This window comes from Mytilus edulis, chromosome 8, assembly GCF_963676685.1.
Source record: "Mytilus edulis chromosome 8, xbMytEdul2.2, whole genome shotgun sequence".
NCBI classification, from domain to species: Eukaryota; Metazoa; Mollusca; class Bivalvia; order Mytilida; family Mytilidae; genus Mytilus; species Mytilus edulis.
The window spans coordinates 15,428,985-15,453,255 of record NC_092351.1 but is presented as its reverse complement, the minus strand read 5'-3'; the positions used below and the strand labels follow the sequence as shown (position 1 = coordinate 15,453,255).

The window sequence follows — 24,271 nt, the reverse complement described above, 5'->3', positions numbered from 1 at the left end:
TAACCTAAATATTTTAAAATATTTTAAAATATATATGTAATATCCTTATTGCAGATGAGTTAAAACTCGATCAAAATCTGCAAACAAATTTTACAAGTATCCTATTTGAATTTGTTCAAAAATTATGAAAAATACTCTTTAAATTGGATTATTATCTATTAAAGACGATAAGGTTGTTTTGAAACTAATAAAACATGGTTTTTTTTTCAGTAAGATGACCAATCGCTCAAACATTGGGTTTTCTTGGGTTCTTATGCATCTGTTTCACAAACCATGTTTTTTTTTAATATATATTATATTTATAGAAAATCTTTACGTACTGGTTCCAAGTTATGACCTTTTATGTCATATCGTAACTCGGTAATGTTACAAGTTTAAATAAATGGATAGCGGTGAAAATTGAATTCTGACGAAGACCTGAAATGTAGAGAGGAGTAGCTAAGAATTTTAGTATATATTTAAACTCGTAGAAGTTCAGTGCAAATAAATGTTGAAAAATACCGCAAAACCCTTTTGAATAATATCGTAGTTCATATCAACCTCCATTCAAGAACATATTTTTAACGAAACTTCATAGTACAAGTGGCACACTTTTAGTTTGTTTTAAAGGAAATTCCTATGTCAATTGCATCGTCTATAATAAAACCGTATTGTTGTGAATGTAGTAGAATTGAAACATGACAATGACTGGCTGATTCTCATTGATTGAATTCAAAATATACAAATATATATACAATCTGTACATGCGGCTCATGTGATGAAATTTACCGTTGAACAGCTCCAAAGTTCGTAAGTCACTGTTCATCGGTAAACTTGTATCTTCTCTAAAAGAGGGACGACGAAAGATACAAGAGGGACAGTCAAACTCATAGATTGAAAATAAACTGACAATGCCATAGCTAAGAAACAAAAAGACAGACAGACAAATAATAATAATTCACAACATTAAAGACTAAGTAACAAGAACCCCACCAAAATCTGAAGGAGATCTCACGACGGGTGACTCTAAACCACGTTGTCAAATCTTGTGAAATCTACAACTGGCTGTTCATTGAAGTTTTTGCACATGCATATACATGCATTCTCTGTACGTTTACATCAAATATGTACAGCATGATAAAATATATAATTCATTACATAAAACTTTTATCTCGATTTCTATTTCGGACTGAGAAAGTCCAAAAGCAGCGATATCTACCCAGTGCTGCACACATAGAAACAAATTATACCTTGTAATAAATGCCCTATTGTTGTGCTGTCTGTTTGTCTGTTGGAACCTGTAGCTAATGTTAAAAACTTACGACACAATCTTCAAATTAACAGTGCAACAACTCTATGTAAAGCCTCCGAAAAGATGATAGAAATCTTTTGTGAAACTCAGGTAAAAAGTAGAAAAAGGGGCGGAAATACCAAATGGATATGAAAAGTCTTCAATCGACAATAAACTGACAATGCCGTGGCTAAAAAAGAGAAGAAAGAAACAGACAAGCAAAATAACAATAGAAAACTAAAGACAACACAAAATTAATCCCATCAAACATTTAGGATGATCTCATGTGCTTTTGAGGGCAATCTGATCATGCTCCACATGTGTCACCCGTCGTGTTAATCATTATAGTACTTGCCTGGTAATCTATATACCATTCATATCACTGTATTATATTGATATACAACTATTGGAAGTCAGTTGGTGCATCCAAACAAAACTCGAGTTACATGTTCCATACATTACAATGAGTCTTAGTTGGGTAAGCTTTTAAATGCATTATGTTACTTTAAATAGATATAAGAAGATGTGACATGCATGCAAATGTGACAACTCTCTATCCAAGTCACCATTTGTTAAAGTAAAACTAGTATAAGTCAAATTGCGGTCTTCAACACGAAGTCTTTGCTCGCACCGAACAGTAAGCTATAAAGGGCCCCAACATATGACTAGTGTAAAACCATACAAAGGAGAAAAAACAGTAGTCTCATGTATATCAAAAAACGAGAAGAGATGAACTACATCAACAAACTACAACTATTGAACATCAAGTTCCTGACTTATAACAGGTACAAAACATGCAGCGAGTTTAAACATTTTATAAGGTATCATACTTCAACTTACCCGTAAAATAGTGAAACATCACTACATAGAACAATTCACAGGTAGTATATGGTTACAAATTACCACGACATAACATAAATTGAGTGTTCTCCGTATCAACGAAGTTAACAAGAAATACGAGCTGTTATACTTTATTATGTTATAGAATGACCCCTTTTACATAGGAATAACACATTTTGGTGGTTTACAATTTGCCCAGTACAGTTGTTGCTGTTTTACCCAGATGGAATCATAACATAATGCTGGAGGACAGCATGCTCCACTCATTGGCACATAACATGTTAAACCTGTCAACAAATTTATGCAATAAGTATTTTATAGAATTTTCTGTATTATTGCAATATGAAACTCACGACTGAGAGAAAAATAAAAATGAAATTACGACAGAAATACATATAAGACTATTGAAGAGATTATTTCAATATTGTTCTTTTTCATTGCAAACAATTATTTGTAACATGAAAGTCTCCTTTAAATAGTTTTGACAGTATTTATTGTATTACGAAAGAAAACATCGTAGCACAATTACTAAAATATGAACCAAACCTATATGTTGTGTGATGCAACTTAAATACGGTACGATATATTCTAAATATTTATTTATACTTTAATAGAAAAAAACAAGTAACATTCCCTGTTTTGAATGAAATCTGTACCGGAAAACATCATAGATAACTTATGAAACGTATGCCTAAATTGAAGTTATTATTTTGTTAGGGTTAATGTTGAAAACAATTCTTTGTTATTTATGTAAAAAAAAAGGTTTAAGCTGCAAGCCAATTTAAATTTCAAAAATATAGGTAGATGTGGTGTGATTTCAATGACAACTCTGCGCAATAACAATCTATTTGCAAAGTAAGGCAAGTTTAAAACAACATTAACAAATAACAAAAAGCTTTATTATTGTAGAGCCTATGTGGTCGTGTGGTCTAGCTCGTTGACTATAGTGCAGGCGATTTTATGCCACGTTATCTATCACGAATCCAGGTGCAGGAATAATAAAATAAAAGTTTACTAAAGAAAATTTACAGATCTAACATTGTTGGGGAGATGTTTGGACGAATTATTATATGAATTATATATTTTTATATATGTATATAGTATCGGTTTTTTTATTATTAATTCAACTTATTGGTCTAACATTTATCTTTCACTTGTTGATCAACATAAATGAACGTTTGTTTTACGTGCATTCAGCAATTTCTAATAAAAGACTTACCTGATTTACAACCACAAGAAGAACTGCAAGAAGCCCCCTGCTCACCAAGAGTACTTGAGCAAGTTCCACTTGGTGGGTTTCCTATAGATTGTCAAATTTGATAATGTATTTGATGTGTTTCGCTCAGTTTTAGTTTGTAACGCGGATTTTTTTTTCAAGTGATTTATGAATTTTATTAAAATTGAATTATCAAAAAAAGGCTGTAAAAAAGAATTTCTATATTTAGCTTATGTTAAAATTTAAAAGTGTAAAACAAGGATAATCGTACTTAATTGTTTCAGATTTTTGTTTGATTATCACCTTATCATATTTTGTAGACGGAACGATTAGTTGACGTACATCATTATAATCCTGATATCTTTGGAATTATTTTTATCATAACTACTTTATCTGAATGTATTCCATGTCGACCGTTGAGGTATTCGCTTAATTATTCTGAATTATGATACACGAAGATATTCTTGTTTCATAATTCGGAAAAGAGAATAGATTTTTTTCTAAACTTTTTTTTATCAATAAATACTTTATTGAGGCTTTCCGCAAAAACAATTATACAAGTGCATTATGCACAAATAACATACCAAAGTTACCAAGGCCACCTCCAAATTCAGGAAGTGCATTACCGTTAGCATCTCTACAGCAGGGAGTGGTTGAAGTACAATCATGAGAGTAGGTACACTGGGTACTCCTTCTTAACCGAAAACCAGTACACAACATAAAACATACTGCACTCTACAAAGATCAGGGTTAATGACAATATACATTTTTGATATTCACCAACTTAATTGGCCATAATTGATTATTATACCGAACGACCAAGTTACGATGAAAAAAAGGTAAAATATTGTAACAGATTGTCAAAACACTAAAAGGTCCTTTTACAAGAGAAATCATCGATACTAGATCCAAGTCTTGTTTGGTTTTGTTGCTTTTTTACTTAATGGATCTGGCCGTAGTTTTTGTTGATCTGACGTAACGTGACGTCATATTGTAAAGGGAATTAACTCGTGATCATTGAGTTATGACAAGGGTTATTCACCGGTGAATAATTGGGTTGTTCGATGGAGGCTTCATTTTGTCGGGTTTATTCACCGAGGAATAATAGGGTTGTTCGATGGAGGCTTTGTTGGTATTATTAAATCGCTCCTGTCAAATTTTTGGAAAAACATCGAAATTAAACTATGACACGCGATTCCGTTTTGGCTAATCAAATAATTACTTTATTATGTGAGGTATAATTATAACAATAATTAATGCATTGTATAAAAACTGTTTTACAAAAGTAATTCGAAATCATGTAACACTTGCAACACGAAATTACATTGATGTATTTCAGGATCATGAGGATGTTATCACAGTCTGCTTGAATAAAAGCTAGATCGGTTATAAAAACGCTGTTTTTCTTCTTATTATTTTCTTTTTTTTTGACGTATCGCACACATACAGATGTTCCCTAAATTGTTTGAATATTTGACACAACGTTACAAGTGCGAACGATTATAGAAAACAGATATTCTAACAGAAACTCTGTTGATGTGACAAATGAGTTATAGCTGACTTGCAATTGTCACTACCCTCAGTCATCGTTAAATTTACAAACTGTTGGCACTGATTTCTATCATCTACAATTAACTCAATGTGAAACTTATGTATAAGGTTGTATATATTGTATTGGATTTAAAAGTTAATGATAGTGATTGAAAATAACAACTACATGCTTATATTCAGGTATGTACAGTTGATTAGGATTTGAACACATCATAAGTCATGTTCCTTGCATATAACAGAGCTCAGAATTTAGAAACAAAAATTAGTTAAGCCCCATATTGGAAACCTTAATCTAGTTTAGATCGTTTTACAGGTTATGTTATTAAAATCCTGCACCTGTTTTTATTTTCTTCTGCACTGGTTTCGTTTGTTAACCGATTTTATCTATGGACTTAAGACAGATTGTGGGCAACTATTACAATTTCATGATTTATTTTTATGGATTTATAAGTTCCTACATTTGCCTTGTGATTTGCACTATATACATAAGTTACATTCAGTTTGCAGGATATGGCAATTTGTTAAACATGCAAAACGACATTCTGAGCTTTAATGTAGCCCATAGAGGCTGCTATTCGAACGCACCCTAGCCATAACCACGGTAGGCTAGAGCTCCTCGAAAAACAAAAGAAATATTGATATTATAAGTAGCAATTCTTTAAATTCTGATTTCATGTGACTTCATTAGACATTTTCCCTAGTGTTGAGTGCAAATTGAGGTGCATTTTGAAGTTATTTATCGTAAAAACAGTGTAGTTTTGCTGATTGTTGTTATACAATATTATACAATATGGCGGACGGAGGGACAATTCCAAAAACCCAGACTAAAACGTATGCTGAAATAGCCTCTTCCGAAGATACATCTTCAAAAGATCAGTCAGTAAGTGACGTAAAACCTATTTTCATAATGGAAGATGATTTATTTGGCTCTAGTAAGCCCACAAGAGATCAATATCTCACGCATGTCGAACTATATAAAGCAGTTGAATGCCTTGTAGACCCCAGTCACTTAAAAGGCTTACAAAGAGTGAGGGGAATGTGGAGGTTGTACTTTGATAATCATGAGGACAGGGAAAAAATGCTTACCAATGGTATTGTCATTCGAAAGAAGCTTATTCAAACTTACGCCAGAAATCCTATGGTAGCTAATAATGAAAATCCATCAAACATTTGGGTGAGAGTAAAAAATATACCCTGCTCAGCGGATGATGGACAAATCCAAAGAGCATTAGAAGAGAAGAACTGTATTGTACACAAAATAAATAGGGAGAGGTTAAGAGTTGATGGGCGTCTAACAAACTGTCAGACAGGTGATCGCTTTGCTATTTGTGATCCCATCCCCACACCATTACCAAAAACTCTTCTTATTGGTAAATATAGAGCTATAGTTCTCCACAAAGGCCAAGAAGACACTCAAAAAACAGTCAAATGCAACAAATGTCTGCAAGAGGGGCATAAGCTTTTTGAGTGTCCAAATGACTGGGTATGCAGAACTTGTGGAGGCAGTGGACATAAATCAAATTACTGCACTACTTGTCCGAATGACTGGTTGTGTCAAACTTGTGGCAAATCTGGCCATACAGCCCAATACTGTAATGCTGAAACTGTTTCCTCCAGTGAAGAAAGCCAATCAGAATCCGATTCTGATTCCGACAACAAATCTAGTCATCAGCAGGAACAGGAAATCAGAAATAATAATAAACTCAAATCTCCAGATCTGTCGAATTCTAAAAACAGATTTACATTCAACAAACAAATACATGTTGCAAGTGAAACAGCAGAGAAACAAGACAGTAATAATCAAAACAATCAATCAAAAGAAAATCCGAAAGCATCTGATACAAATTCTACAGACGAAAAGAGGGAGGTTAGAAAAGCTAAACGACAAAAAACCAAAAAAGACAAACAACACCGTTCTTCTGGAGATCAGCAAAGCATGGATCACTTCTTAAAGGAAGCTTTTCGAACACCTTCTCAAAAACCCAATGATGAGACAAGAACGCGCCATAAACAAAATGCAACCACCCCTACTGATGAGCTGCATGCAAGAGAGGAACCTGTGAAAAAAACTAAATCCTAATTTCCTCTAAAAAATATTAAAAAAAAACAACAGAAAAACAAAAAACATTTTCTATAAAATATGTTTTTAATTTTATTCATATTGTATATATATTTTTGTTTACTTTTTCTTGTTATTATAGACTGTGTCTATAATGTTAACATAAACATAATTTGTGAGTGTGATGTCTATATAACAGATAGAATACATTCAAAGAAGAAAAAATTAAATACAAGTACATGTAAAGAGGTATTTAAATATATGGTAAATATTTCAAATACAAATAAAAGTCTATATGAAGACTGTTTAGAATGTAAAAGCTATCTTTTGAATAAAGAGACAAAATATTTATCAGAAACAAACACTGTTTATAAGTCGCTTGAAACTGGTACGGCATTCATGAACTGCAAAAGCATCAGCATCACTTTAAACGATTTTGTTGAAATGTCCAATATAATTCACTTATATGGATCTCAGTTAGCTATATATATAGGCAGTAAACTAATTCAATTTTATAGTTCTAAGTTTGGGATTAATATACTGTCAAGGTTCATTCTTCTAGCATGTCTATTTATAAATTTCCATAAATGGTTAAAATCCATTTCAGTTAGAATATCAATTTCACAAAATAATGATGTATCCACACTATATTGCAATGTAAATCCTGCATATGATGTTTCAAATATAAATACTTCTAGAATTATTCATTTGTTTACATTCCATATAATGCACATGTTGACTGTAAAAATAATTCAGGTAGTCGGTAACTCATACAAGGTCAACATATCAATCATTGATGTTGAATCTGAAAAAGAAAAGAAAATTTGTTACAAGGTAGAATGTAGCATATTTTATATAAATACCGTAAGTGTTAATTTTAACAGCAAAATAATTACACTTAAAAACTATCTAAATCCGGTACATATCATTTACCTATTGAGAGAGATTTTCGGAAAGTCAGTAATGAAACTAAAAATAGATTTAAACTTTCACAATGCTATATATAGATCTATAAATAACCTGGTGTTTATCTGGGTCATAATCGAGCTCGATAAGCAAAACTTCTGTTGGCATTTAAATGGATTTTTAGAACTGTTTTCTATAACAACAAATACAACTAACTACTATGAACATTAAAAATCTTCATATTTGTTCATTAAATTGTCAAGGATTAGCAAAGAAAGATAAACGCTTTAGACTATACACATGGTTTCAACAACAAAAGTGTGACATTTTAATGGCACAAGAAACCCATTTCTCAAAAGATATTATAACTAAAATTAATAATGAATTTCATGGAAAACACCATCACAGTCTAGGCAAAACAAATTCCAGAGGTGTTTCTTTCTTTTTACGCAAAACACTCGATTTTAAATTAATAAATGAATTTAGTGACAATGAAGGAAGAATAATTTTAATAAATTTAGAAATTCAAGATAAGATATTTACTTTATTAAACTTATATGCACCAAATGAAGTCCACGCAAGGAACACATTCTTTAAAAAAGTACATGGCTTGATTGAAGAGCACAGTCTTGGTGCATTAATTGTAGGAGGAGATATGAACGACCGTCTATCTAGTTTAGATACAAAAAATCAAAATCTTCATAAAAAGTTTAAAAAACCAGTAAATAATCTTAAACAGGTAATTAAAACAAATAAACTTATAGACATTTGGAGGCTATTAAATAAAACCAAAAAACAATATACTTGGAAAAGGAAAAATTCTACAAATGAGGCTAGTAGAATCGACTTTTTTATAATAAGTTCACAAGTACGCATGCTGACAGTATCAGCTGACATCAGACCAGCTCAAATTTCAAGTACAGACCATCAAGCTATTTCTTTAAAATTAGATATTTATTCAAGTAATCGAGGAAAGGGTTACTTTAAAATGAATAATAGTATTTTAGCTGACTTTCAATATCAAGAAATAATAAATAAATTGATTGATAAGTATGAGAATAAATTTAATAATGAAAATCTTCTTACTCAGTGGGACTTGTTCAAAATTGATACCAGAGACACTACAATTAAATACTGTAAATCGAAAGCCAAAGAAAGAAAAAATAAAATCAATGTTTTGGAAAGCCAAATTAAAACTTTAAACGATAGGTTAGATACATTACCCACAGACACAAATAAAAATCTTTTTAATGAAATTAAACAATTAGAAAATGAACTAGACCATATATATTCATTAAAAGCAAAAGGGGCTCAAATTAGGTCAAGAATCAAATGGGTTGAAGAAGGTGAAAAAAATACAAAATTCTTTTTATCTTTAGAAAAACACAGGCAATCAAAAAAATCTATTAATAAGTTATTGTCCCAAAATGGGGAGGTAACTGTAGATCAAAGTGAAATTCTTAATATGAGTAAAGAGTACTACAAAGTCCTATACAAAAGCTCCAACCCAGATACTGAAATCTTAAAATCATATATTGAAGGAACAAAGATTAATCATTCTTTGACATCTTCTGAAAGTAAACAGGTAGATGGTAAGTTAACACTAGAAGAGTTAACATCCTCCATTTTTAAAATGAAACTAAATAAAACACCTGGGAAAGATGGTTTAACTGTAGAGTTTTACAGACAATTTTGGCCAAAACTGAAAAACATAGTTTTGAACGTTTCTAATACTTGCTATGATAAAGAATCTTTATCTAATACCCAAAAGATTGGGATAATATCATTAATTTATAAGAAAAATGACCCTTTGTCCCTGGATAACTACCGTCCAATAACTTTATTAAATATAGATGTGAAATTAATAACATATACTTTAGCACAAAGACTTAAGAAAATCTTACCATTAATAATCCATAGGGATCAAAATGGATACATAAAAAATCGCTATATAGGATTCAATGTGCGTCAAATTCAAGACATCATAGATTATTCTGAAAATTTTAATATTGAAGGAGCTATATTATTTATTGACTTTTCTAAAGCATTTGATTCACTGGAATGGGATTTTATGCTGGAATCATTAAAGAAATTTGGGTTTAATGAATCATTTCAGAAGTGGGTTAAAACCCTATATTATGACATAAAAGGATGTATCTTAAATAACGGATGGATTTCAGAAACCTTTAATATTGAGCGCGGAATTCGACAAGGGTGTCCTTTAAGCGCTTTATTGTTTGTTTTATCAGTTGAATTACTTGCTTGCAGAATAAGAGACTCTAATGATATAAAAGGAATACAAATCAAAATTGATAAAAAAACTCATGGTCTAAAAATTTCACAATTAGCAGATGACACAACTCTTTTTTTAAAATCTAAAAATGAAATAAAGCATGCACTTAATATAATTGAAACCTTTGGATCGCTCTCAGGACTCAAACTCAATAGAAACAAAACAGAAGGTATATGGCTAGGTAAACTTAAACATTGCAAAGACAAATTTGAAAATATTAATTGGAAACATAACGTAAAAAGTCTTGGTATTTATTTTGGCTCTGACAAGAAAGAATGTCAAAAACTGAATACAGAAAAACAATTGGAAAAATCAGAAAAAATAATTAATGATTGGAAAAAAAGGAAAATAAGCATGATTGGTAAAATCACTATCATCAAAACACTTGTCATACCTAATATAACATATATTGCATCACTAATTAATCTGTGCAAAGAAACTATATCTAAGTTTAAGAAGATTATATATAATTTTTTATGGGAGGGTGGTAGTGAGAAAGTTAAACGCTCAGTGCTAAGAAAAAACTATTTAGAAGGGGGGTTAAAAATGACAGATATAGATTCTTACATTGAAGCAATGAAAATAAATTGGGTAAAAAGGCTAACAGATGAAACTTGGGCAAACTGGAAAATTATTCCAACCTATTATTTCAGTGAGTTTGGGGGTAAAAATCTCATATTTAAAATGAACCTGGGTTCTCATAAATCATTAGAAAACATAAAAAATCTGCCTACTTTTTATTTAGAAATCTTAAAATGCTGGATAAAAAATGGTGGCGGGAAGACAAAAAAACCTGAGAATTATTTAGATATCAGGAAACAAGTTATATGGGGAAATCAATATATTAAGAATCAAGGCAAAAGTTTGTTTTTTAAACATTGGATAGAAGAAGATATAATTTTTATAAACGATATAATCGATGATAAAGGAGAAATTTCAAAAAAAATCTTAGACAAACTTAAAAGGAAACAAAATTGGATAGCAGAAACATGTATTTTACGAAAAGCTATACCCAAATCTTGGAAGGAAAAATTAAAGAGTAAAACATCTATAAATACTAAAATTCATTTTCAACATGATATAAAGATGAATAGCCATGGATTGTATTACAAACTGGACAAAATTTCATTCAAAGAAATATATAATATTTTAATTATATCTAATAAAGAGCTCCCAGTAGGATTCTATGTATGGAAAAATCATTTTACTTTTGATAACGTTACTTATTTTATAAAGAAGAACCTTACTTTTACGTTCCATTTTTTAAAAGATAATAGAATGAAAATGTTTAGATGGAAATTACTGCATAATATTACAGCAATTAATCTTAATTTGCACCGTTGGAAAATATCTGATAATCCAAATTGTGTGATTTGTGCCAAATGTGATAACTATAATCATTTTTTCTTTGAATGTAAATGGGTAAAAAATTATTGGTCAACAATTTATGACATATTTATGTATTTTAATATAGACCAACATATCTTCTGTCTTAAAAATCTTGTGCTTGGATATAAAATTGAAGATATTGAATATAATCCACTTAATCATGTCATAACAATGATTTGTTTTGTGATTTATAAATGTTTTTATTTATCAGAAAAGAGAACTAAATTTGTGAACATGTTGTCAGTTCTAAAAAATGAAATTGAAACACAAATGTTATATCATCCAGATAGTCTATTTTTGAGAAAATTTCAGAGGAAAATATTGAAACCTTGATTATATTTATTCTTTATGAAAATTAGACCTGATATAAATACTTCAGTCAGTATTTAAATAACAAAGAATCAATCAATCAATAATTTACATATCAATCAAGAGCAGAGGTCAATAGCTCCTTCTTTGATCTCTTCAACATATTTCATTATTACTTAATAGAAATATTTGATTATTACAAGTTTAAAAGTTTACACATTTGATAAGTGACTTAATGACTGCAATAAATTACTCACCACTTCATGAAATTATTTGTCAAGCCATGAGGGCCATGAGGTCAACCATGCTTGATCATTCTACTTTCGGTTAAACTAGTTTTTATATAATCAAAACAAATGACGGACAAAAAATCCGTCTTTTTGGGTTTCTTTTTTATAATTTCTTTCTTATATGATTGTTTATATATAGGATCACTGAATAATATGTATGTATTGTGTGCTCGTATGAATACTTTGTAAAATGCAACTAACACACGATATAAATATAACATATATTTTGCTAATCAAATCCCCTGGTTTCATTAGCAATTAATAACACAGGGATGAACCTTAGCGTCATTGTTGTAGCGCTAAGGGACATTGTTCACAACCAGGAATGAAATAAAATATTTAAAGTTGAAAAAAAAAAAAAAAAAGTAGCCCATAGAGGCTTATACATTTAAGTGTAAGTGATATATATTTCAATGCAAAATAATCGGAGATAATTTATGCTCTATCAGCAGTTTACACATTTATTTCGCATCGAAGATGGTAAAAGAGATTTCGATTGACATAGTTTTTCAGGTGTAACAAAGATGCATATAAAAAAAAAGCCTTCTTACCAGTATTATGAATTTCTGCATTGTTTTAGAGTATTAGCCTTATTTTCAACTGTTCATTCAGATTCAACAACACGTTATTGTCCAAAAGCAAAACATCACAAAAGTCCCCAGATAACTTCCGGATTAAAAGACTTATGTTTTGGGCGACAGATGATATTTACAAATGCAGAATTGATTTCATGTAATTGTTATGCAAGAAAGCATGTAGTTAAACATTACACTTTATTATATAAAAACTCAAAGCTACAAAGTTGCGATGAACTTTTAAATGTGCATTTGAGGGATTGTATCATTTTAAATGTACATGAACAAATGTAAAAATAAGACTGATGACAACTTAGCTAAATTATAAGTTTGTGATGGCAAATATGTGCTTTACAACCAAAGCAGTAAATTCCTTTAAAAAGAAGTCCTTGGTAAAAATGCGGCTGTGATCCTACACCTTCTACAGTTCATGTGATCACAAAAATCCGAATTTAACTGGATTTACTAATTTGATGTAATTATATATAATAATGTCCCACTTTTACATTATAACGAGCCATACGAAAGTAACAAAAAAACTCCTTAGAGTATAAAAATTTGTTAGGTTAATGTAAGAATATTCTGAAATTTTTCAAAATAGGTTTCACATAAAATTCACTCAAATGTCATACAAACACAAAAAAAAGTAAATAGCTATCGAAGGTACCAGGATTATAATTTAATACGCCAGACTCCCGTTTCGTCTACAAACCGGTGATGATATGATTTGTTAAATAATGCAGAGTTCTCTACATATTCTATCGAAATTAACCGATAGGAACTTACTTTTAATAAATCTAACAACAGAAGTCGATCTTCTCTAGATTGAGTCATTTCAATTTCAAACGGGAAACTCCATAACTAAAATTTACGATAAAAAACGGTTTTCATTCCCTACTGATAATTATCCTCTTTTAGAATGCGAAGTTCCTGTGGCTTCATCATACGGTTGTGTATATATATTCCAGCGTATAAGTTAACCCGTGTGTGTCACCATTGATTACTTAAAACTTAAAACTTTTGCTAAATTCTTCCATTGAAACAAGAATTTGACTAGTAAATTTTGGTTTACCAGTAGAAACGGTATTTCACATTCTAAATTTTACGGTAATATTGTACTTAAAGCGCAGAAGTCACTTTGAGATCCGTGTAAGCGCACAAAACCTTTAAACAAACTTATACGTAACGGCAAGTGTACCAATGGTGTAGAACATATATCTTGGAATAAAGTTTACATTCTCATCAGCAAATATAAACATAACTATATTTGTATTATTTTTAAATACATCCACGTTCATTCTTAAATATAGGGATTACTTTATCTATATATAAAATTATATCTATTTATTAAAAATTAACTATCCTACTGTCTGTCGATACATTTTGAAATTTTCTCCAGTGCTCACAAACTTCCACTTATATGACACATAATTGCTTGAACGGACGTCAATTTTCTCTTGTTAAATATAGATGTTGTAATGCCAGTCATACCATATAAGGTGCTCCGAATGGGAACTTTCTGTTAATAGTTTCTTTCAGTGATGTCATAAGAGAAGGTAAGTGACGGGATTGTTGTTACGACATTTTTATAATTTGAAGTACATTACATCATGATCACTCAACTGGTGATTGCGTCGTTAATTTGATTAAAGAAGTCACTTAAACTTTCCCCAGAAAAACTTTTGCATGTTTAAGACTTTCTTAACTGAATAGAATATATGTATTTAGATCTTTATTATAATGATCTCGAAGTAAAGTTTTACTTTCAACATTTTTTTATCTGAGCGTCACTGATGAGTCTTATGTAGACGAAACAAGCGTCTGGCGTATTAGATATATAAGCCTGGTACCTTCTGAAAACTATTTGCACCACTGGTTCGATACCACTGCTGGTGGACGTTTCGTATCCGAGGATATCACCAGCCCAGTAGTTAGCACTTCGGAGTTGACATGAATATTCATTGTATGGTCATTTTTATAAATTAACTGTTGCAAAATGTATGATTTTTTCGTAATACTAAGGATTTTTTAAATAACCTGAGCCGTATTTTGCACAACTTCTTAGCATTTGGGTCAAAAATGCTCTTCCACTGATGAGTCTTATGTAGACGAAAAGTGCGTCTGTCGTATTAAGGTTTAAGACAGGTGCATTTGACTCCAACCTCAATTCACAAGATGTCAGTTTTCCTATCGAAATTTAGTGATTTTCTCCGGACACTCCGTCTTCCCGCACCAAAATAAACTTGCAGTCACAAAATAGCCCCAAAGTGGCGATTGACATTGGCGTTTAAACACAAACAATTAATCAAGGGACATATCAAAGGTTAACATCTCAAGTTAAATATAAATTGACGGAAAAATCAAATGAAAGTCAAAAGAAGGTCGCCGTTTGAAAATAAACAACATATAAAATGCAGCAGTTTCACAAACCAGGCGTCTTTTTTTAATATATTTAATATTCATAGAGAATCTTTACACACTGGTCCCAAGATATGATCTTTACATGTCATATCATATCTCGGCAATGTAATAATTAGAAATAAATGGATAGCGGCCAGAATTAAATTCTGAGGTAGACCTTATGTAAAGAGAGGGGTATCACAGAATTTTAGTATAAATAAAACGCGTAGAAGTTCAATGCAAATAAATGTTGAAAATATACCGCAAAACCCTATGATTGACCTTTGAATAATATAGTAGTTGTAAAGGCAATTCCTGTGTTAATTCCATCGTGTATATTTAAAGAAGTGCAACTGAATGTTTTACATGCATCATTTTCTGATAAGCTGTAGTTGAACCGTATTGTTTAGAATTGAAACATGACAATGACTGGCTGATTCTCATTGATTGACTTCAAAATATCCAAATATTTATACAATCCGAACATGCGGCTCATGTGATGAAATTTACCGTTGAACAGCTCCAAAGTTCGTAATGCACTGTTCATCGGTAAACTTGTATCTTCTATAAAAGAGGGACCACGAAAGATACAGGAGGGACAGTCAAACTCATAGATTAAAAATAAACTGACAACGCCATGGCTAAGAAACAAAGAGACAAACAGACAAATAATAATTCACAACATATAAAATTAACGACTAAGTAACAAGAACCCCATCAAAACCTGAAGGAGATCTCACGACGGGTGACTCTAAACCACGTTGTCAAATCTTGTGAAATCTACAACCGTCTGTTCATTGAAGTTTTTGCACATGCATATACATGCATTCACTGTACGTTTACATCAAACATGCACAGCATAATATAAATATATGGTTCATAATATAAAACTGTCTTGATTTCTATTTCGAACTACCCCGGGTTAGTGAATGTAATGATGAATCATTATTTACAATTTTGCTAAATTGACCCTTCAATTATGCTCAATGACTCCGACTTAGATTCATTTAGGAGATATTCCTACCTCCATTTAATCAAATCTTCTTCCGACTACACTCGTCATTTTTACAATATCAATTATAATATCAACACGCCTCTTTACAGTATATACTCCTATACTGTGTATTTAAAATATTAATTGATAAGAAATTACTACGTTGGTCTTAATTGTATCATTTTTTTTTTTCGGTAAGACTTATTGTTCATGGTATTATAATTCATGCAATCTCCATAAAACGGAAATAACGAACTATCAGTTTGACTTTGACAAATGTATACGTAAGCATTTGTTTAATTAAGATTTTCCTCTTTTAGAATCTTTGGTCGTTTGGAGATCGGTTAAAACCATGTTTTGTTCAGTTTGGTTCAAAATAAATTTGAGATACTACATAAAAAATAATGAGTTGATGATACCCTTACAGACTGAGTGAATCAAGAAGAAGAGGTATCTGCCCAGTGCTCCACACATAGAAATGAATTATGCCTCGTAATAAATGCCCTATTGTTGTGCAGTCCGTTTGTCTGTTGGAACCAGTAATTAATTTTAAAAACTTGCCAATTAACAAAAAGACAAACAAAAAGACAAACAGACAAATAATAACTAAGTAACAAGAACCCCACCCAAATCTGAAGGAGATCTCACGACGGGTGACTATAAACCACGTTGTCAAATCTTGTGAAATCTACAACCGTCTGTTCATTGAAGTTTTTGCACATGCATATACATGCATTCACTGTACGTCTACATCAAATATGCACAGCATAATATAAATATATGGTTCATAATATAAAACTGTCTTGATTTCTATTTCGAACTACCCCCGGTTAGTGAATGTAATGATGAATCATTATTTACAATTTTGCTAAATTGACCCTTCAATTATGCTCAATGACTCCGACTTAGATTCATTTAGGAGATATTCCTACCTCCATTTAATCAAATCTTTATCCGACTACACTCGTCATTTTTTCCAATATCAATTATAATATCAACACGCCTCTTTACGGTATATACTCCTATACTGTGTATTTAAAATATTAATTGATAAGAAATTACTACGTTGTTCTTAATTGCATCATTTTTTTTTTCTGTAAGACTTATTGTTCATGGTATTATAATTCATGTAATCTCCAAAAAACGGAAATAACGAACTTTCAGTTTGATTTTGACAAATGTATACGTAAGCATTTGTTTAATTAAGATTTTCCTCTTTTAGAATCTTTGGTCGTTTGGAGATCGGTTAAAACCATGTTTTGTTCAGTTTGGTTCAAAATAAATTTGAGATACTACATAAAAAATAATGAGTTGATGATACCCTTACAGACTGAGTGAATCAATTGCAAGAAGAAGAGGTATCTGCCCAGTGCTCCACACATAGAAATGAATTATGCCTCGTAATAAATGCCCTATTGTTGTGCAGTCCGTTTGTCTGTTGGAACCAGTAATTAATTTTAAAAACTTGCCAATTAACAGTGCAACAGTTCTATGTTAATCCTCAGAAAAGATGATAGAAATATTTTGTGAAACTCATGTAAAAGTATAAAAGGGGCGAAAAATACCAAATGGAGATAAAGAAAATCATCAATCGATAATAAACTGACAATGCCATGTCTAAAAAAGAAGAGAAAAAAATAGACAAACAAACAAACAAACAAACAAACAATAGATAAAAAAAAAACACAACATAGAAAACTGAAGACAAGACCAAATGAATCCCCTCAACATTTAGGATGATCTTATGTGCTCTTGAGGGCAAGTAGATTCTGCTCCACAGGTGTCACCCGTCGTCGTGTCGCTCGTGTTAGTACTAGCCTGGTAATCTACTTACCATACATATCACTGTAATATATTGAAATATAATGATTGGAAGTACGTTGATGCATCCAAACAAAGCTTGAGTTACATGTTCGGTACATTACAATGAGTCTTAGTTGAGTAATCTTTTAAATGCATTAGGTTACTTTAGGTAGATATAAGAAGAAGTGATATGCATGCAAATGTGACAACTTTCCATCCAAGTCACAATTTGTATAAGAAAAATTAGTATAGGTCAAAGTGCACTTTCAACACGGAGTCTTGGCTCACATCGAACAGTAAGCTATAAAGGGCTCCAGCATATGACTAAAACCATACAAAGGAGAAAATCAGTAGTCTAACCTATATGCAAAAAAAGAGAAACGAGAAACGATACGAACCACATCAACAAACGACAATTATTGAACAGTAGGTTCCTGACTTATAGAACATGTCTCTTATTTTTGAGTGTAAATTGACATTGCGATAAGACGTGTCACGGTACTTGTCTATCCCAAATTCATGTATTTGGTTTTGATGTTATATTTGTTATTCTCGTGGGATTTTGTCTGATGCTTGGTCCGTTTCTCTGTGTGTTACATTGTAGTGTTGTGACGTTGTTCTCCTCTTATATTTATGCGTTTCCCTCAGTTTTTGTTTGTTACCCCAATTTTGTTTTTTGTCCATGGATTTATGAGTTTGAACAGCGGTATACTACTGTTGCCTTTATTTAGAACAGGTGACAAAATGCAGCGAGTTTAAACTTTTTAATAGGTATCATACTTTACCCTACCCGAACAAATAGTGACACATCACTACATAGAACAATCCACAGATAATATATTGGTACGCATTACCACGACATAACATAAATTGGTTTTACTCCGTATTCAACGAAGTAAACAAGAAATACGGGTTGTATTACTTTATTGTGTGATAAAATGACCCATTTTACATAGGAATAACACATTTTGGTGGACGACAATTTGCCCATTACAGTTGTTGCTGTTCTACCCAGACGGAATCATAACATTTCGCTGGAGGACAGCATCCTCCACTCGTTGGCACATAACATGTTAAACCTGTCAAAAAATTGTTGCAATAAGTATTTTATAGAAGTGTCTGTATTATTGCAATATGTAACTCACGACTATGAGAAAAATATAAAGAAAGTACGACAGCTAGAAATACGTTATTTGACTATTGAAGAGATTATTTTTAATATTGTTGTTAGTCTTTTTCGTTGTAAACAATTATTTATTTATTTTTAATTTGTATTTTTGTTGTTTTGGGTTTTTTTTTTCTTAAAAGGCTAGTTTAACTCTAATTTTCTTCACAGTATTCATTGTATTACAAAAAAAAACTTCCTAGCACAAATACTTAAATATGAACAATACCTATATATTGTGTGATGCAACTTAAATACTGTACGAAATATTCTAAACAATTGTTTATACTTGTATAGAAAAAAAACGAGAAACCTTCCCTGTTTTGAATGCAATCTCTACCGGATAACATCATATAACACTTATCAAACGTATGCCCTTATTTAAGTTATCATTTTGTGTTGATTAATATTTTAAATTCTTTCTTTGTTAATTGTTTAAAACAGGATTTAACGCAAGCCAGTTCAAATTTAAGAATAATAGGCAAATGTGGTGTGATTGTACAATAAAAACCCATTTTCAAAGTTGGGCAAGTTTGAAAACAACATAAACAAATAACAATCACAATTAAAGAGTCTGATTTATCGTACTGTTCTGTAAATAAAACAAATAACATGGCTTATAAAAACTACTTTAATATACATATATATAGAGAGAGAGAGAGTCGTCACTGGTTCGGACGTACTTTAAATATGATTTACTAGTAATTATTTCTGTGACTGCATCTTACATTAACATGTAGGATCCTTTACAATAGATAATTCAGCTGATCTGTAACAATTCCAAATTCATGCTTTATATATCAGGTACTTAGTTACGACGCCAGATTAAAAATGACGAGTAAAAGTAACACCCGGCCACCGGAAGTTTTGTGTAGCCTAAGTGGTCGTGTGCTCAACGGGCATAGTGCAAGGCGATTTGATGCCACGATATCTCAGTAGCAAGAGATCGAATACCGCTAGTATACTAGTTCAACTCTGACAATTGTTTTTCTCTTGTTGACCAACATATATAAACGTTTATTTTACATGCATTTTCATGATTGATTTGGAAAGACAGACCTACCTGATTTACAACCACAAGAAGAACTACAAGAAGCCCCCTGCTCACCAAGAGTACTTGAACAAGCTCCACTAAGTTGGTTTCCTAATGATTGTCAAAATTGATAATTTAAGTATATCAAGATCATCTGAAGAGTACACAATGTATATAATTATCACAATGTAGCTTCAAACTAGAAATGTCAAGTCATTTAAGAAAGAAATCGACATTGCATAGACGCGGAGTGCGAAGACGACAATGTGGCGAACCAGTAATTTGAATGCCACTGTTATATCAAAACAGAAGCGGAAAATCGAAAAGACAAAATACGGATACTAACTTTTATCATTTCGGTTAAGATAAATATATTTATACTGCAATTAGTTGTGTTTATTTCCTAAATATAGTAACACAGCCATATTTTGTGTAATGTCAATTTCATTATGGAACACTTTTTCCAGTCAGGGCTTCATTAAGGGATGGAAATAAGTTTGAAATTTGTGTTACAATTTAAATAGCTATGAATTGATTTATTCAAATTGCAGTATAAAAACAATATTAGGTCAATGTCAGAAAAATATCAAATTTTTTGTACTCGGCGCAAAACTGGGGAAGGGATCGGTAGAACCTCGCCCTTCCCCAGTTTCTCAGCCTCATACGAAAATATTCATATTTTTCTTTCATTGACCTAATATTGTTTATATATATATATATATATCTGAATATGTATAGTAAAACTGTTACTTGCATGATAACTTCGATATTGATGCAATTATATTGAGAGAAAAACATATTTCTAAAATTCAATCATCAAAATACAAGTTGTAAAAAAGGATTTCTTTATTCAGCTTGTGTCCACATTTAAAAGTGTAAAACAAGAATAATTATGCTCCTCAACTTCGTACTTAATTTTCATGTTTTTGTTTTAAACAACACCTTTGCATATTAGTTCGTTTCTGTGTGTGTTACATTTAATGTTGTTGTTTTTTTGTATTCTAGTTTTCCTCTTATATTTGATGCGTTTCCCTCAGTTTAAGTTTGTAACCCGGAATTGTTTTTTTTTTCAATCGATTTATAAATTTCGAAAAGCTGTTGCCTTTATTTGAAGACGAAACGATCATTTGGCGTACAACGTTATACTCCTGATATCTTTGGATTTATTTTTATGATAACTAATTTATCTGAATCTATTCCATGTCGACTACGCAGGTATTCACTTAAGTATTCTGAATTAAGATACTCGTAGATATTCGTGTTCCATATATCGGAAAATAGTATAAATGATTTTTAATTACTTTATTGAGACTTTCCGCAAAACAATTATGGAAGTGCATTAGGCATTAATAACATACCAATGTAACCAAAACCAACTCCAGGAAGTGCATTACCGTAAGCATCTCTGCAGCAGGGAGCGGTTGTAGAACAATCATGAGAGAAGCTACACTGGGTCCACTGGGTTAACGGAAAACTAGTACACAACATAAAACATACTGCACTCTACAAAGATCAGGGTTAATGACAGTATACAATTATGGCCCGCAAAATTGTCAACCCAAATATGGGTTATTCCATAGGGGCTTTAGCCGGAGGGGAATAATCCTTACTCTTTTAGACAGTGTTGGATATTTACCGTCTTACATTGTAATTGGCCATGATTGAATAATATACCGAACGAACAAATTACTATAAAATTACAATAAAAAATTGCCAAAATACTTACCTCAAAAATGTAAGTTAGAAAACTATTTTGTGTCTAATACCATTTCGCGTATGTACAACAAGGGTGGACTTCTTCTTTAAAATATAAATGGCTCTAATGAGGTCCTTTTACAAGAGATATTCGTCGACACTAGATGAAATTTTCCAAGTCTTGTTCGGTTTAGTGTTCGGTTTAGTTTCTTTGTCACTTGATGAACCTTGCCGTAGCTATATTTGTTTTTGTTGATCTGACGTTAAGTCACGTCATATTGTAAAGGGCATTAGCTCGTGATCATTGAGGTAAGACCAGGGTTATTCACCGGTAAATAATAGGGTTCTACGATGGATATTTCAATTTGTCGGGGTTATTCACCGAGGAATAATAGGGTTGTGTGATGGAGCCTTCAATTTGTTGGGATTATTATATCGCTCCTGTCAAAATTTCGGATAAACATCGAAATTAAACTATGACACGTGGTTCTTATTAGCCAATCAAATAATTACTTTATAATGTGAGGTATAATAACAATAATTTTAATTTCCTTTTTGCTTTTGGTTTCTTTTGTTAACCGACTTGATCTATTGATTTGAGATAGATTGTGCACAACTCTTCCAATTTCCAAGTTTCTGAGGTGGTCTTGTGATTTACACAATATAAATTACTTACATTCAGTTTACAGGATTAGGCAACATGTTTAACATTCAATAGGTCATTCTAAGCTTCATTGTAGCCCAAAGAAACCTTTTACATTTTTAGTGTAAGTGGTATATAATATACTATTATGCAAAATATTTGGAGACATTTTATGCTCTATTCACAGTTTAAAAAAAAGATTCCTTCGAAAATGGTAAAAAGAGTGCGATTGACATACTGTAAACCAACTTATTTTTGTGAATACATTTATTTCGCGTTTAGCCCATTCTACATGTAGCCTATTTCGCGATTCTCAAATTTACCTGATGTAGTTAAGTAAGGAAAAATCCAAATTTTATATATTCGCGACGATTTATATTAGCGATATTTTTCGAATCGAGACAGTCGCGAAAATAAATCGCTCGCGAATATTAGTTAGGTTACAGTAGTTTTTTAGTTGCATTAAATATGCATATTAAAAATAGCCTTCTTACCAGTATTATGAATTTCTGCATTTTTTCAGAGTAATATCCTTATTTTTCAACTGCTGTATATACAGATTCCACCACTCTTTATTGTCCAAAACAAAACTTCATAAAAGTTCGTCGACTAAACGACATATGTTACGGCGACAGATTATATTTGTTTATGCAGAATGGATTTCATGTAATTGTTATGCATGTAAGCATGTAGTTAAACATAACACTTTATTATATAAAAACTCGAAGCTACAAAGTTGGGATGAACTATTAAATGTGTAGACATTTGGGGGATAGAACATGAACAAAAGTAAAAATAAAACTGATGACAATTTAGCTAAATTTTAAGAACACTGTGATGATAAATATGTGCATTACAACCTATACCTAGTCGCACGTTTCTTGTGGTGAAGCAGTAAATCCCTTTAAAAGGAAGTCCTTGATACAATTTCGGCTGTGATCTTACACACTACCTTCCACAGTCCATGCGATCACAAGCACACGAATTTAACTAGATTTACTGATTTGATGTAATTATCTATAATTGTCCCACTTTTATATTATAACAAGCCATACGAAAGTATAAAAAAAACGAAAACCTCCTTAGCGTATCAAAATTTGTCAGGTTGGTGTAAGAGTATTTTGAAATTTTCCTAAAAGAATGCACTTAAAATTCACACAAATGTCATACAACCACAAAGAAATTAAAACAGTAAAAAAGTAGATAGAATCTAGCATTTGAACTGATAATAAAACGAGTTGTATTGTAGGATAGTGACGAATCATTCATATTCCTCTTTAGTATATGCATTGTATTCCCTAAATAATAAAAAAAACAGTGTTCTGTGGTTATGATTTTTAAGGGAAAAACAGATTATTAAAACATCGTGTATCAAGTCGGAAGCCAATTTTTATGCATGTCAATTCAAATGCTAATAAGATTGCAGCCGGATATTATTCAAACAATTGCTATTTTGTTTCTTACAAAAAGTGTTTAGTAAAAAGAAAAACTCAAGTACTAAATCTGCTTTATACGCGATAAAATAAATATATGCAGCTTATGGATCTTACGAAAAAAACATGTTTAAAGGCATTTTATAATAACGTGTGTGACCTCCACAGAACATAAAACGTGTTTGCTGTTCACGAAAACAAACACTTAGTAGATTATATTGTTCTTTACTTACATGCTATTAATTCAGGTGTAGTTGCATATGGTTTTATTTCATTACTGAAATTGATCATCAATTTTATGTCTACAAAATTGAGAAAGGAAATGGATAATGTGTCAAAGAGACAACAACCCGACCGAAATACAGAAACACAACAGAGGCCACCAACGGATCTTTAAAACATCGAAA

The 24,271-nt window shown here is 31.4% G+C and overlaps 2 protein-coding genes across 2 annotated transcripts; both read right to left on the bottom strand.

Moving 5' to 3' along the window:
* Window positions 1–2,225: 2,225 nt before the first annotated feature.
* Window positions 2,226–12,807, bottom strand: LOC139484910 (uncharacterized). Its single transcript, XM_071268957.1, has 4 exons — window positions 12,675–12,807; window positions 3,911–4,061; window positions 3,330–3,410; window positions 2,226–2,397 (listed from the first exon to the last, which is right to left on the bottom strand). The coding sequence occupies exons 1-4, from the start codon at window positions 12,693–12,695 to the stop codon at window positions 2,267–2,269; spliced, it is 384 nt and encodes a 127-aa protein (XP_071125058.1). The 5' UTR covers window positions 12,696–12,807; the 3' UTR covers window positions 2,226–2,266.
* Window positions 12,808–18,802: 5,995 nt separating this feature from the next.
* On the bottom strand, window positions 18,803–23,084 carry LOC139484911 (uncharacterized). The gene is made up of 4 exons (XM_071268958.1): window positions 22,926–23,084; window positions 21,452–21,596; window positions 20,124–20,204; window positions 18,803–18,974 (listed from the first exon to the last, which is right to left on the bottom strand). Exons 1-4 carry the CDS (start codon window positions 22,944–22,946, stop codon window positions 18,886–18,888), a joined length of 336 nt encoding a protein of 111 aa, XP_071125059.1. The 5' UTR covers window positions 22,947–23,084; the 3' UTR covers window positions 18,803–18,885.
* Window positions 23,085–24,271: the final 1,187 nt, after the last annotated feature.